This window comes from Phascolarctos cinereus, unplaced genomic scaffold (genome assembly GCF_003287225.1).
Source record: "Phascolarctos cinereus isolate Bilbo 61053 unplaced genomic scaffold, phaCin_HiC Scaffold_726;HRSCAF=1367, whole genome shotgun sequence".
NCBI classification, from domain to species: Eukaryota; Metazoa; Chordata; class Mammalia; order Diprotodontia; family Phascolarctidae; genus Phascolarctos; species Phascolarctos cinereus.
In genome coordinates, this window is record NW_027556098.1 from 281,872,433 (window position 1) to 281,886,377 (window position 13,945).

Here is a 13,945-nt window from a genome sequence, read left to right on the forward strand (position 1 = left end):
TTTTAAGGTGTTCACATTCTATTGTGGAGAAACAGCATATACATGGATAAATAAATACAGCATATAGGCAAAGTGATTTCTGGGTATAGGGGGAAATAGAGGTGCTAAAAAGCAAAGTCAGGGAGGTGGGAGAGTGACATAAATATAATCACCACCATTCTACTTAGTAGCTGCGTGACCTTGGGTTATTCATTGGGTAATCAACCCTGCCTATTACCTGATGTGCAACCAGTGAGTGTCCCATGAGTACCTGTTACTGAACTGAATAGGAGCCATACCAATCAGCGTCATGCCAGAAGGATAATAAGACGTTCTCCAAAAAACGGGGAGTGTGACCACTGTGTTGTACAACATAACCTCCTATCCTCCTGCACTTCCCTAGGATTTTCTCTTAAATAAAAATTAGGTGAGGAATTGTAAAGGAAGTTTCTTTTCTCAGCCTTAGTTTTGTTCAGCATCCTTCATTTCTCAGGAGGAAGTAAATGGTCAAGGAATTCAACACTGATAATTCACAAGCATTAGTTCTTTATAAGTTGTAGAGAGAGCCTAACCCCTTTGGACTCTTAATAACTCGGGCCAGCCAGCTACAGGATCTGGAGGTGACCCTATTGGCCACTGGGTGGAGTAATTAACATTACCAATGGTGGCTCTCTCCACCCTACGCTCCACTGCTCTGCTTGCACCCGAGTTCGCTTCCTCCAGGCCTCTGTTGCCCAACACAAAGCTCGTCTTTTTCTCATACAGATTTTTGAGTCTGATGATCATTATCATTTTGAACGAAAATGCTGAATTGCTGCGACTGAATGAAAGAAGACCTGAATTTTAGTGCCAGTTGGCCTCATTAAATTCCAGCCACCATTAAATTTTGCATGTGAACAGCAGTTCAGCAGGTGCGGGGGAGGCTGTGTGATTGCCTCTGTGGCTGCTGCTGGCTGATAGGCACCTCATACACTCTGACTCACAAGGAAGCCTGACATAAAATCAGGCGGAAGGAAAATTACACATGAAACCTGATCTGACCAGGGAAGAAAGAGGAGAGAGAGACTGGGAGAGCATTACCCAGCTCACTCTAAAAGAGCCTGCTGACCGACATGTAGAGGAGAGGTGGGTCCAGACGAAGAATCCATCAGTGAGGTCTCAAGAATTGACCAAAGTATGAGTAGTAGTGGGAGAACTAGATCATTGCTCTCCTGGCATTTTTCCAAGGGCTTCATAACATAAATATATGACATAAATAAGAAACTTGCAAGCATATTTAATTAAATAAACATTTACTAAGTGCCTAATATGTGCCAGACATTGTAAAACATGCTGTTTGAGTATAAGGCAAGAAACTAGGCTTGGAGTCAAGAAGACCTAGGTTCAAATCCCACCTGAGACACTTCGTCTCCTGTTCCATAAAATGAAGGTAATAGTATTTGTACTGCCAGAGAATTAAGAACTGTTGTGAGGAAAAAGTTGTGTGTGTGTGTATGTGTGTGTGTGTGTGTGTGTGTGTGTGTGTGTGTGTGTGTGTGTGTGTGTGTGAGGGTCGGTAGATAGGTATCATAAGATAAGAGTAAATTGGTACTAGATAGATACCTGGAGGAGACCTGGGCTATTGTGCCCACTCTACAAAGGTTTTAGTGACCAAGTCACTGAGCTGCTTTATGTCTCTTTTTGTTTAAACTGTCTTTATGTACCTGTGATACAAACAAAATTATTTCTGTTGTATGTACCTCAAAGAGCTTTTTGAGGTTCAGCTAAGAATAACCAGACAGTGAGCATAGCGGATAGAGCACTAGTCTTGAAGACAAGAAGGCCCGAGTTAAAAATCTTGTCTCAGGTGCTCTCTAGCTGTGTGACCTTGGGCAAGTCACTTAAATGACCTCTTTCAGCTTTTGTTCTCATATCTACAAAAGGAGGATAATAATGCCATCTAACTTATAAGGTTGTTGTTGGAAGGATGAAATGCTTTAATGTATTCAAAGCATTTTACAGATGTGAAAACACTATATAAATACTATTATTAATATTATATAAAAATAATAATAGTATTATTATCATTATTATTATACTACAAGGTCTCTCCCTCCTACCCCCTATTGATCAGTCACCATCTTCATTATACAGGGAAGCAATTAGTCACCTTTTACCAGAAGGGAAAGAGAGGCATTTATGATTTCAGATAGCCCTGAATGTTTGTGTTGTGTCTGTGGAAAGTGTCAATCCGCTCATTCTTACACTGCAGCACAATCCCTTTCCTACATATAACCTTTCATGAGAGATGCTCCTTTGAAGTAACAAAGCAAAATGACCTAAGTATAGATATATAGTGTCCCACATGTGTGAACTCCTTCTTAAGCTGTCTAGAATGACTAATTCTTTTACTATCCTGATGGCAAGAGGCAGCATGGTATTTCTAGATAGAGGTCTGGACTTAGAGTCTGGAAGACTTAAATTCAAATCTTCTCCCTGACACTTTCTGGCTTTTTGAGCAAGGGCAGAACCAACCAGTTCTCTGAACCATAATTTAGTCAACTATAAAATAGGGATGTGATGATAATTTAGTACCTACCAACAAAGTGTTGTTATGGAGCTCAAGAGAAATAATATCTGTAAAAGGGCCTTATAAACCTCAGAGGGCTGTATAAATATCACCTATCTGTAATGCTAGCAATATGGTGTATTCCTATTGTTTAAAAAGTAGGATGGCCATTTCTGACTTTTGTCTGGACCAGTTCTATCTTTTCATTGCTATAGGGAGCTTCCTATGAGGAATCTGCTCTATCTGTGTAGATCAACACTGTCTTTGAAAGTTATCGCCTTCCCCAGGGCACAGAAAGGTTATGAGTTTTGTCTAAGATCATATAGCTAGTATGTGTCAGAAATAGGTTGATGGGGCAGCAAGGTGGCGCAGTAGATAGAGCACTGGCCCTGGAGTCAGGAGGACCTGAGTTCCAATTTGACCTCAGACACTTGACACTTACTAGCTGTGTGACCCTGGGCAAGTTACTTAACCCCAATTACCTCACCCCCCCCCAAAAAAAGTAGGACTTGAACTCAGGTCCTCCTGAATCTAAAGCCACTGCCTCCCTTTCCAGTATGTGCATGAAATTGTAAGTATTTAACCCTATATATTTGTATGTATGTATATATGTGTGTGTGTATATATATATATATATATATATATATATATATACACACACACACATATATACATATATACCTATATACATATATACCCTGGAAAGTATCATTGCATGAAGTTGTACTCAGCGCAGTGATGAAATCATCCAGAAAATGTTGTTCAGCCAAGCAAATATACTATATGATTCAGGCTTCTCTAAGAAAACCACAGGAGACCAACTCAAAACAGGTACTGTATGTTTCTATAGTTTAAATTTTCTTACTGAGCAAAAGTCCGAAGGGAGTAGTGGTGTGCCTAATGTGAGATATTAACTCTTTACCATGAACCTCTCTGGTTCCATCTTGGAATGAATCAGATACAAATCCAGACACTGGTCTAGGTAAAAATATGAATGATGACTGATGATGATGCTGGGTCCTTGAATGCTTTATATGTATCATCAGGTAAATCTCAATGTAATGAAGAAGAAAGGAGAGGGAAAACTCTAAAGATTCCAGAGCTTCCATCCTGAGAGCCCAGCTGCATCCCCTTCCTCTCAGCTGTTTCTAAAGCACCCGCCATTTTTAATCCAGATAAATTGCATGTTTGTCAACCACAAGAACCTTCCTGTGTCTTAAATTACCACCTGACTATGAGATTAAAGCTACGTTCAAAGTAGAGCATATTGTTTGCAGCCTCACCCTGGGCAAAGAAGCTGTCTGAACTAGATACCTTGGAAGCAGACAAGACTGGGTTGGAAAGTCCTCATATGGCTACTGAAACTATTAGACTTGTTAATAATAGTCAAGAAGTGTGGCTTAGTGGAAAGAGAGTTGGCCCCAGTCAGAAAAACCTATGTTCAAGTTACCTCTCTGACAGATACTAACTATGTGACCTTTGGAAGTCAGGAAACCCTGGGTGCAAATACTGTGTCTGGGGCATGGAACAAATCTCTTAGCGTCTCAGTACCTCAGGCTACTCTCTAAGACTGTAAGTTGCCAATCAGCATTGATAAAGAGCAGTTTCTCTCTTCAGACTTTACTTAACTTGATGAAAGAACAGATGAGTCCAGAATGAAAAAGCAAAATAAAATAAAAAATTGCCAGCTATTACCTAATACAATACTGTATATCTTCTGCAAACTTTTAAATCATGCATCTCACAAAAAAGGAAAGCTGTTCAAATATGGCTGGGCTAGGCCTTACATCATTCCCAGGTTAGTAGTCATAGTAGCCAGGCAGATTAGCAGCTCTTGGTTTGAAACCTCTTAATGTTTTGATTGCAGGAAATATCTGCAAAGCCGAGTAATTAGGTTCAGGCTTTGAACTCCCTTCTGAATGTGGTTGACCTAGGAGTAGGCCAAAGTAGTCTGTTCTGATGGTTTTACTTTTTGACATGCTGCAAAATTTAACGTGTGCAACAGGTATTTTTAAGTAACATACAGATTGAAAAGGGAACTAAAATGGCAAACACCAACCAAGTTCCCTTTGGATGCAGAGGGAAAATGAACCTTTTTGGCTTAACAAAATGAGCCCCTTTCCCCTCGGCACCAATTTTGGACAAAATTGACTAGCCTGAAAATTTATAACATAAATATTTCATCCCTCCTTTAAGATAGATGTTCCTGAACTTAGTACACATTTATGATTAAATCTGAATTCCGTAGGGGTAGTTATGCTGATAGACTATCCTTGCAGAAGTCGGCAGTCACTCCCTGGGGGATGAGCGGGGCATTGTTTTACAATTAAAAAAGTGCCTTGTGGCCCATAACAATTATAGTATGTATATAAGTCCTAAAATAGTAATTATGTAAACATGTGATTTGTCAAAGCAAATTAAGTTATTAGGAGTTGTGTGGAGCTTACCAGGTCTTATGTATTTAGGGAGCCCTCAGCTGCAGCTGGAAGAAGAAGGTTTTGCTACTAAAACTCTTTCCCAGGATTCAGACAACTTAGAATCTCATTGTATCTGAGCCATGATGGGGCAGGTGTTGATCCGTTCCACATCAGTTATAAGGAATTTAGCCTCTGTAACAGAATATATTCTAGACATGACCTAAGTGCTTCCAAATGTTTACAGAGAAGAAAAAGCCAGGTTCTAGTTTGGAGAAACCTGCTTGCTTAATAGCCTCACTATTTAGCCTTTCTTTACTTGAATAAAGGATGGAAACAGACCAACAGATATACACAGAGAAAGGAAGCAGGGAGAAAAAGGCAAAGACAGATGGAGAGATTGAGATAGAGAGAGACAGAAAGAGAGAAGGAGACAGAGGACGGAGAGACACAGAAGATGAAAAGATACAGTGAGAGTTACTTAAGTCGGATGGAACCCTTGTGTTTTACCCTTTTGTCATAAGGACCTGGTGGGGGTAGCTTTTGTTGCACAGTGGAATAATAATAGGGCCAGAGATAAAACAGCAGCTGCAGTCAGAATGTTTCCTATTCTGTGTTTTCCAGTTAGGAGATCAGAGAGGTTACCTTTAAGGATTCTAAAAAAGACTGAGCAAGACAGTACTGTACCTCATCATACCCCCCATACCAAGAACTTTTTGCCTTCTCTCTAAATAACCTTTTCAAAGCAAGACTGCTGAGGATATTGCTTTTAGAAAGAAAAAAAATGGTAATGTGGATCACCTTACAGTTGAAATAGAAAAGGTATTTCCTATGGTTTGGTCAGTGGTAGAGTGACTGAATACATAGTCAAATGTTATGCTAAATTAGGGGACTGGTAATAAAGATGATCTAGAAATGATTAGCATTTGTTTGGGGGCTGCACCTTGTAATTATTTTTTATGGCAGTATACCTTGCTAAATTGCTATGGCTTGGGTAAATGTTAATATTAGTTTGTAATCCCTGAGCACAAATTTGCAAATGAAGTGGCCTAGAATTGTGCTGGGTGTCAGAAAGTAGGGATAATCCACATAGAGAAAATTGAGAGTTGACTTAATGCCAGTAAAATGTGACTGTTACCCCAGCCTACCTGTTGGTCTTGCAAGTAAACATTGAAGAATGTGCTTGAGCCATTATCTATGAATAGTCTATGCATTTGGACAAAACAGAGTTTGTTTTTACCTAAAAGCACCAGTAGTCCCTTAACACTAGTCATTAATAGTTAGTTAGAAGAAGACATAGAATGCCCAAGCAACTGTTTATAAGATGAAGGAGCATTGAAAAAAGCATGGCAGTGCTAAGGATTCCCAAGGAGGACTTTTTGTTGAATCATTGTCACTAAACAACAGGTTTCCTCATGCTGTAAAGTGTCCAGGTCCTTTCTTCTTTCTCCTTGTTTTGTTTAAAACCAGATGTATAGTTATTTCTAAATTTTCTGTTAAAAATCCTTTCATCAGCTGAGGCATGATAAACCAGTTCAGGGCCAGGCAACATCTTTTATGGCTAAGCTATAAACCACTGAAAAATAGGATTTATAAATTCTGGGTTTGCTCTTGCCACTTATATTGCTTCTCTCAAAGATTACAGTTCCTAAAATATTTATATGTTGTTAAAGTTGAATTGCTATTTTCTTCTAGACTAAGAAATTAATGTTTAGTAGGACAATATGCTTAATGGTCAGGATAGAATGGAAATCTAAGAAAAATATAATAGACCAGATCTTGCCAAGTGATGGAGCTGCTGAATCCCCAGAAGTGTTAAATTCACATGAAGGGGCTCTAACTCTTTTAGGCCACTGGGAAGCCATTTAGAAAATTACTGTTCCAGTTGTGAGTTATTTTTAATTTGTCTCCTTTTATAGCCACTTTATTACTTACCCTGATGTAATTTACACTTAAGGAGTAGCTCTCTCTCACCAGGTAGGAAATGGCCTAATTACTTTTGAAATATCCAGATTCCATGAAAAGCACATTTCCTATGTTTGCCAAGGTTGCGGAATCAAAATAACTCATTTAGCGCCTAATTTCGTAGTTAAATCTGTTAATCTGCTTCCCAGGATTTTTTTTTTCTAAAGAATTAAGAAGAGTTTCATCCTCCTGTTCCATTAGGATCATGGTTGGGAAGGACATTTTCCTTTGAAATGGCTAATTCTACTTTCATGAATGTTGCTTTATCACATTTGCACATAGTAAAACAGCATGTAGTCGAAGAGATTAGAAAGTAGGCAAGTGCATTGCCTCCATAACTCTACATCAGTTCAGCAAAATGATTCGTACTTTCTTTGGAATCCATAGCAATATTCTTTTTTAATCACTTAGATTCTATGCAGATTTAGGCTAAATTAAAAGGCCCTTGGTGGGTACCTGGAGAACAAGTCCACGTCCACCCCACCCTTTGGCCCAACCTTGGTGATAAAGGTCACATGGAGCATGGAAAGGGGAAAGGGGCTGGGGAGGGGAGGGAACATTAGATTAAGAGTTAGAAGTCCTGGGTTCAAATCCCAGATAACTCACCTACACAACCTTGGTCAAAACACTTGTCCTCGTTACCTGTAAAAATTAGAGAAGTACACTAGATAATTTCTTTAGGTTTCTTCCAGAAATCTCCAGATTTTCATCAATCCTAACAAACCTTATATCCACAAATCTCAAGTAGTGAGATGATAAACATTTTCCCAGTTTCCTTGATAAAATTGGTCTAATCCATATGTCCTTCAGTTTTAAATTGGAGATCTTTTTTCCAGTCTCATTGCAGCAACATAGGCATAGGTACTCAAGGTGTTCTACAGGTATACCATAACGTAGGAAGTCCATATAAGATAGTACTGCTCTCAAATCTCTCTGAATCTTCACTGTTCTGTAGTACTATTCTTGGCCAATTTCTGCATTCCATTCATTTCTTTGTGTACTTAACTGTGTTGTTCCATTTGTAATAGGAGGACTCTGTCCAGGGTCAAATGATCCTTGTATGGAGAAGCCCTGTCCTGGGGACATGCAGTGTGTTGGTTATGAAGCCAATAGAAGACCATTCATCTGCCAGTGTCCACCAGGAAAACTTGGCGAATGCTCAGGTACGGGATGGTATTAGATAAATATTCTAACTTTGATTCTTATAGCACTTAACACCTTGATTAAATCATTCTCCCCAAACTCTTAAAAGGTATTTCTTGACAACATATGAAATGTCTTTCTGAATTGACCCAGTGTAATATACACTCTCAAAACTTATTTGGGATTTCTCCGAGCTTCTTACTCTCATTAATTTGGGTAGCCACTCCAACCTGAAGATCATAGACTGCATGATGGATTTAGAAAATGGAAGTCCTGTCTCAGACTCATAGGTCACTGTGTGACCTTGGGCAAATTACTTCATCTCTCTAGGTCATAGCTCATCTGTAAAATGAGGATTCAGCGACCTCTAAGCTCTCTTTCTGCTCTAAATCTGTGAGCTTGTAATATCCTCATATTGTATGTTGTGAGGGGAGAGCTGTCAGTCAACAAGCATTTTATTTAAATGCCTTCTTTGTGCCAGGCACTGTGCTAACAGCTGCCTGCCACTGGGTTCTACTAGGAATCCAGAACCCAGAATTCAGTATTTCTACTAAACAAAATTGAAATAACTGTGTGTTATTTATAATGGAATGACAAAAAATGTTGCAGGCTTTTTCAGTTTCTTCTCATGTATTTTAAAAGTATGACATTATAGAAAATAGAACATTGTTGGAGCAAAGGGCAGCCCATCTTTAGTGTAGTCCTTGCTATTCAGAGTGTTGCATAAATCTGCCATCATGAGAAGATAGTGCTTTAGATGGAAAAGCCAATCATGGTCTATGGAATAAGCCAAGCAGGCTTGGACCAGTAAGGAATGTATTATCCTTTTGAGATGGATAGTAGCATATTTCATAAAAGCAGAGCCATCCACCCTCATGTCCTGGAAAAAAAAAGTCTTATTTATATGATTTTAGCTTTAAATCTTCCCTTCTTGACCTTCATCCAGCTTTCACTTTGGCTGTTGTGGCCTTCATTCATTTCCAAGCATGGCTTTTTGAATTCTAACATTGATTGTTAAAATATATTGTTGGGAAAGAAAAGGAAATATAATCATTAGTCATTACTAAAATGTCATTTTGTTATTATGAAGCGTATCGGAAGTTCAAAAATATGAACAAGTTTGCAGTCAGACTCAGACTCAGTTGGGATTTTTGACATTTCTAGCTCAGTTATTTGGAGATGACAATACAATCTTCTCAGCTATCAAGCCCAAGAACAAAGCTGTATACAAAATGGGGTGACTTCCATGCTCCATTAATCATCCCCAGGAACCTACCCTTTGAAGATACTCTCCTATTATTTTTTAAAAAGAGTTTGAGTTAGAAAATGACAGTTTACTCAGTATATTCAGAATGTACATGAATAAGTAGATATATAGTATTTACAGGATATTTAGACTAGAGCCCAAATCTTTTCTCTCCAAAATTCTCTTCTGCCTATCAAGTCACGTAATCCACATCTATGACATTGACCCTTAATTTTCCTTATGCTTATTATCCTGTTAATAGATTGACAGAAATTTTGTGCTCTTCCTCACTCAATAATCAGTAAACATTTATTAAGCACCTACCATGTGCCAGGTATTATGCTAAGCTCTGGGATAAAAAAAAAAAAGACAAAATACAGTCCCTGCTCTCAAAGAGCTCACAGTCTAATGGAAGAAACAATAAGCAAATAAATATATACAAACAAGCTATATATACAGGATAAATAGGAAAGAATTGAAAAAAGGAAGACATTAGAATTGAGGGTTTGGGAAAGTCTTCCTGTAGAAAATGGAATTTCTCCATCCTTAAAATCTATGTAAAGAAGAAAAAGAGGACCACACTCAAAACCAGACGTTTCAGGAGCTTACTTTTGTAAACATTTCAAATGGAAATATAGTGGTATTTCATTTGATGGCACTAAAAGTACTTCAGCCCCTTCAGAAGCCATTTGTTGCATCTTTTTGAAAGTTAGAATTTTGCTGATTCTCAATAGGAAGAGTTTTAGTGGCATAGTGATAATTCAGGTTTTGAAGTGTTAAATTTCCCTTTGTCACAGGGCAATCCAGATCCCAGGGATCTGATTGCTTAATAATGTTTTTCAACCCAAATTTAAGAAGTGTGGTGTGTAATGGAGGAACTGTTTTTAACCCAAAGTTGGTAGGTTTTTATTTAAAAGCTTTCTCCAAAAATGGCTTCATTAGCTGCGCATGATCTTTAATTAACTCGCTTGGCACTTGTTGGGTAGTTTTGTGTGTCCCTGCTCATTATGAACATTAAAAGTATATGTATCTTCTCATAATGATTCTTTTAGGGCACACTTCTCTAAGCTTTGCTGGAAACAGTTACATCAAATACCGGCTTTCTGAAAATAGCAAGAAAGAGGAATTTAAGTTGGCTCTGCGTCTGCGAACACTGCAAAGCAATGGGATTATAATGTACACCAGAGCAAATCCCTGCATAATTCTGAAGGTAATTAAAGTGGGTTATCTTTTGCTGCAGTCATTTCTCTAGCTTATATGTTTGCATTTTGGCTCTTGGTTTGGGGAATGCTGTAATCATTTTGTCTTTGGGTTCAGAAGACCAGAAGCAAAATTCAGGACAAAAGAGGACAGCAGCCAAACTGGGAGTGGGGCCAATCCCCCCTTTTTCCTTTTGAACATCTAGCATCAAACTTGACTCTGTAAATTGTGTCATTTCCCTCTAGAGTAGGTTCAAGAGTAGCCTCCTTCAGCTATAATCACTCAATAATTCATAGCAACCCTTCTACGGGCATAGCACTGACTGTAATCCTCCTCCACTCTATTCAGTACCTCTCCCTGCCCAATTGTGAAGCCTGCTTCAGTTCTGAGCCTTCAGGCCAGAAGTATGGGGGGCTTCGGTGTTCCAGTCATTGACAGAGTATCCTGACTCCTCAGCTGTAATGCCTCTGTCGTTAAAAAACCAGCCTGGGTTTGTTTGTTTGTTTGTTTGTTTTTCCCAGGCATGCCTGAGATGTATAGAATCTATAAACAATACACTCTGCACCCCCTCCCAACCAAATCCTCTTCTGGGCCAGTAGCCAATATCCCTGGCATCATTATGGTAGCCCTACAGCACTGCATATTCTCCAATAGCCCAGAAAATCACAAATATATAGATCTGCCTGAAAAATGAGAGAGTGAAAAAGAAATAAAGAAAAAAATAAAAAATTTTAAAATTAAAAAAAAACAAAACGAGAGAGTGGTTACATTTGTCAAACCCACACCTGAAAGACCAAAATGCAGATTAATTTCTCTGGAGAAATTTTAAACTCAAAATATGCAAACTTACCTAATGACTTAATTTGGACAGGGAATTTTAGTACTAATTCAGAAATCTTCGAGGGCTGTTTATACTTCCAGTCAATGCAGTAACCAATTGTGATTTCAGAGGATAACAATAAAACCTCCCTTCCACCTCCCAGAAGAGAAGTGGTGGATCATAGAAGGAGAGTGAAGCTTGCCTTTTACCTCTAGCCAATCAGATATATGTGTGACTTAACCCTGTTTGCCTCAGTTCCCTTATCTGTAAAATGAGCTGGAGAAGGAAATAACAAACAACTCCCGTATCTTTGCCAAAAATCCAAAAGAGGTTGTGAAGAGTTGTCACAGCTGAAAAATTACTAAACAACAAAGCAGATACACCCAGTACATTAGGTTTGTTTTTGCTTAACTGCACAACTTTATTCTGGGAAACTCTAGGTAACACAGTGAATAGAGTGCCAGACCTGAAGTCAGGAAGATTCGTCCTCCTGACTTCAGTGCTAGCTGTGTGACCCTGGGCAAGTCACTTAATCCTGTTTGCCTCAGTTTCCTCATCTATAAAATGAACTGGAGAAGGAAGTGGCAGACTACTCCAGTATCTTTGCCAAGAAGACCCCAAATGGGGTCAGGACAAATGGAGGATTGAAACAGCTCAACAACAATGATAAAAGGGGGCAGCTAGGCGGTGCAGTAGATCAAGCACTGGCCCTGGAGGCAAGAGGACCTGAGTTCAAATCCAGCCTCAGACATTTACTAGCTAGCTGTGTAACCCTGGGCAAGTCACTTAACCCCCATTGCCTCCAAAATTTAAACAACAAACAACAACAAAGATAACAGCCAAACAACTTTATTTCAAGAGAGGGCACATAGAGCAAGGTTTTGATCCCTCCTCCACGATAGCCTTTCAGGTCCTTGGAGAAGTATCATGCTGCCATGTCTTCTCTTCTCCCTATTGCATGTTCCCAAACCTTTCAGTTGATGACATGATCTTGATGCTCTTGCTCATCATCTTGGTTGCCATCCTTACAAGTCTCTACAATGTATCAGTGTCACCTAAAATGTGGCACCCTGAACCCTACCAAATAGTCCAGATGAGTTTTCACCAAGGCAGAGTACAGAGAAACTGTCACCTCCTTTTTCCTAGATATTATGGCACTCTTACTGAAGCCCAAGTCAAAAAGGAACAGTTCAACTGGTCCAGTCCCTAAGATATCATACTAAGTGCCCTATCTGACAAAAACATCAGGTAATTTCCACCTTTGGTGGGCTTAACTAAGGCTATGATTTTCCTTAGAGCAAGGATTTCGTAATTGTTTTTGTGTCATGGATCCCTTTGGAAGTCTGGTGAAGGCATTGGACCCCTCCTCAAAATAACTTTAAAATACGTAAAACAAAACTGTGGTTTTAAAATAAATAAATAAAGTGTATAAAATAAAAATAGTTTGAAAAGGAAACCATTATTACAGTTTTAAAGATATGGGTTTTTAAAGTTCATGCACCCCAAATTAAAAACCCTAGCCTTAGAAGAAGCTTACACAATCAGGCTTTTTTCTTCAATTTGGGGGGAACATATTATCAATGATTTTTGGAAGGGCAGTGTTGAGAAGAGTATTTCTATGTAGCTAGACTTTATTGACCAAAAGATGATGATCAGTTTTTCATAGTGTGAAAAGAAAAATACATACAAAATTGAGGGCTCTAAATTTTTCATTATTTTGATTTGCTTTCAAGACAGGCTGCCTTGTGAACATCGGATGTTTTCAGAATGGGTTTAAAGAGGGAGAATGAAAGTGAAATTTTCAGGAACTATTATGGAATACTTCTGCCTATTCTGTCTATAAAACGTAATGCAAAGAAACAAACCAGTTTGTGCATCTTCTGTTCTATTCTTTACCAATACCTTTCTTTCCCTCCTCGGTCCCTCTTTGCCTTCCTCTCTTGCTCCAAAGTTCAAGTAGGGGCCTGAAGCCTTTGATGAATGCAGTTCTTTTTATTAAGCAAAAGTTTACAGTATCTTGCACATAGTATGCTCTCATTAAATGCTTAGCGAGTGGAATTTTAATGAATAAATATCTTCCATGGCATTGAACTTGGGGTAATCAGAACCACTCACAGACAGGATTTCTGTTTCCTACAGAATGGGGCTTCTCTTAACCTTGACATTTAATTTGAAAAGCAACCTCCTTTCTAAATCCTGGGATATAAATCAAACAACAAATTATTAATGTTTGACAGATACAAAGATTCTGGCATGGACTTCATTTTCTAAAACAAGTATGTTCCTGAAATTTATTTAAATTCCATTTTTTGTAAAAAGCAGTCATATTTGAAATATACTAGAAGAGCCTGCTATTTAAAGGAGAATTTTATGAATACTTTTGTGATGCTAATTCTCACCCCCAAATTGCTTGTCTTTGTATATTTGGGGTTTTTCATATGTTGGGCTGTCTTAAATGGGAGCACATCTGTACTAAACTATTAATAGCTCTGAACATCCACTTTGGGAATTTGAATCTGTTTGCTTGGCATTTTGTGCCTCTTGCAAGACTTCATTTTATTGGGTTTTGATGCAGTGTGTATACCTTCTGCTTTTGTTCAGCGGCCAATGAAGTAGAAACGCATTGTTTC

At 38.6% G+C, this 13,945-nt stretch overlaps 1 protein-coding gene across 1 annotated transcript in view; it reads left to right on the forward strand.

Annotated features, from left to right (window-relative positions):
• The window catches only part of LOC110218015 (protocadherin Fat 3), a 145,478-nt gene that overhangs the window by 92,396 nt on the left and 39,137 nt on the right, over positions 1–13,945 (forward strand). The window contains 2 exon segments of the mRNA XM_078146185.1: positions 7,935–8,069; positions 10,348–10,505. Coding sequence (XP_078002311.1) covers positions 7,935–8,069; positions 10,348–10,505 — 293 coding nt within the window.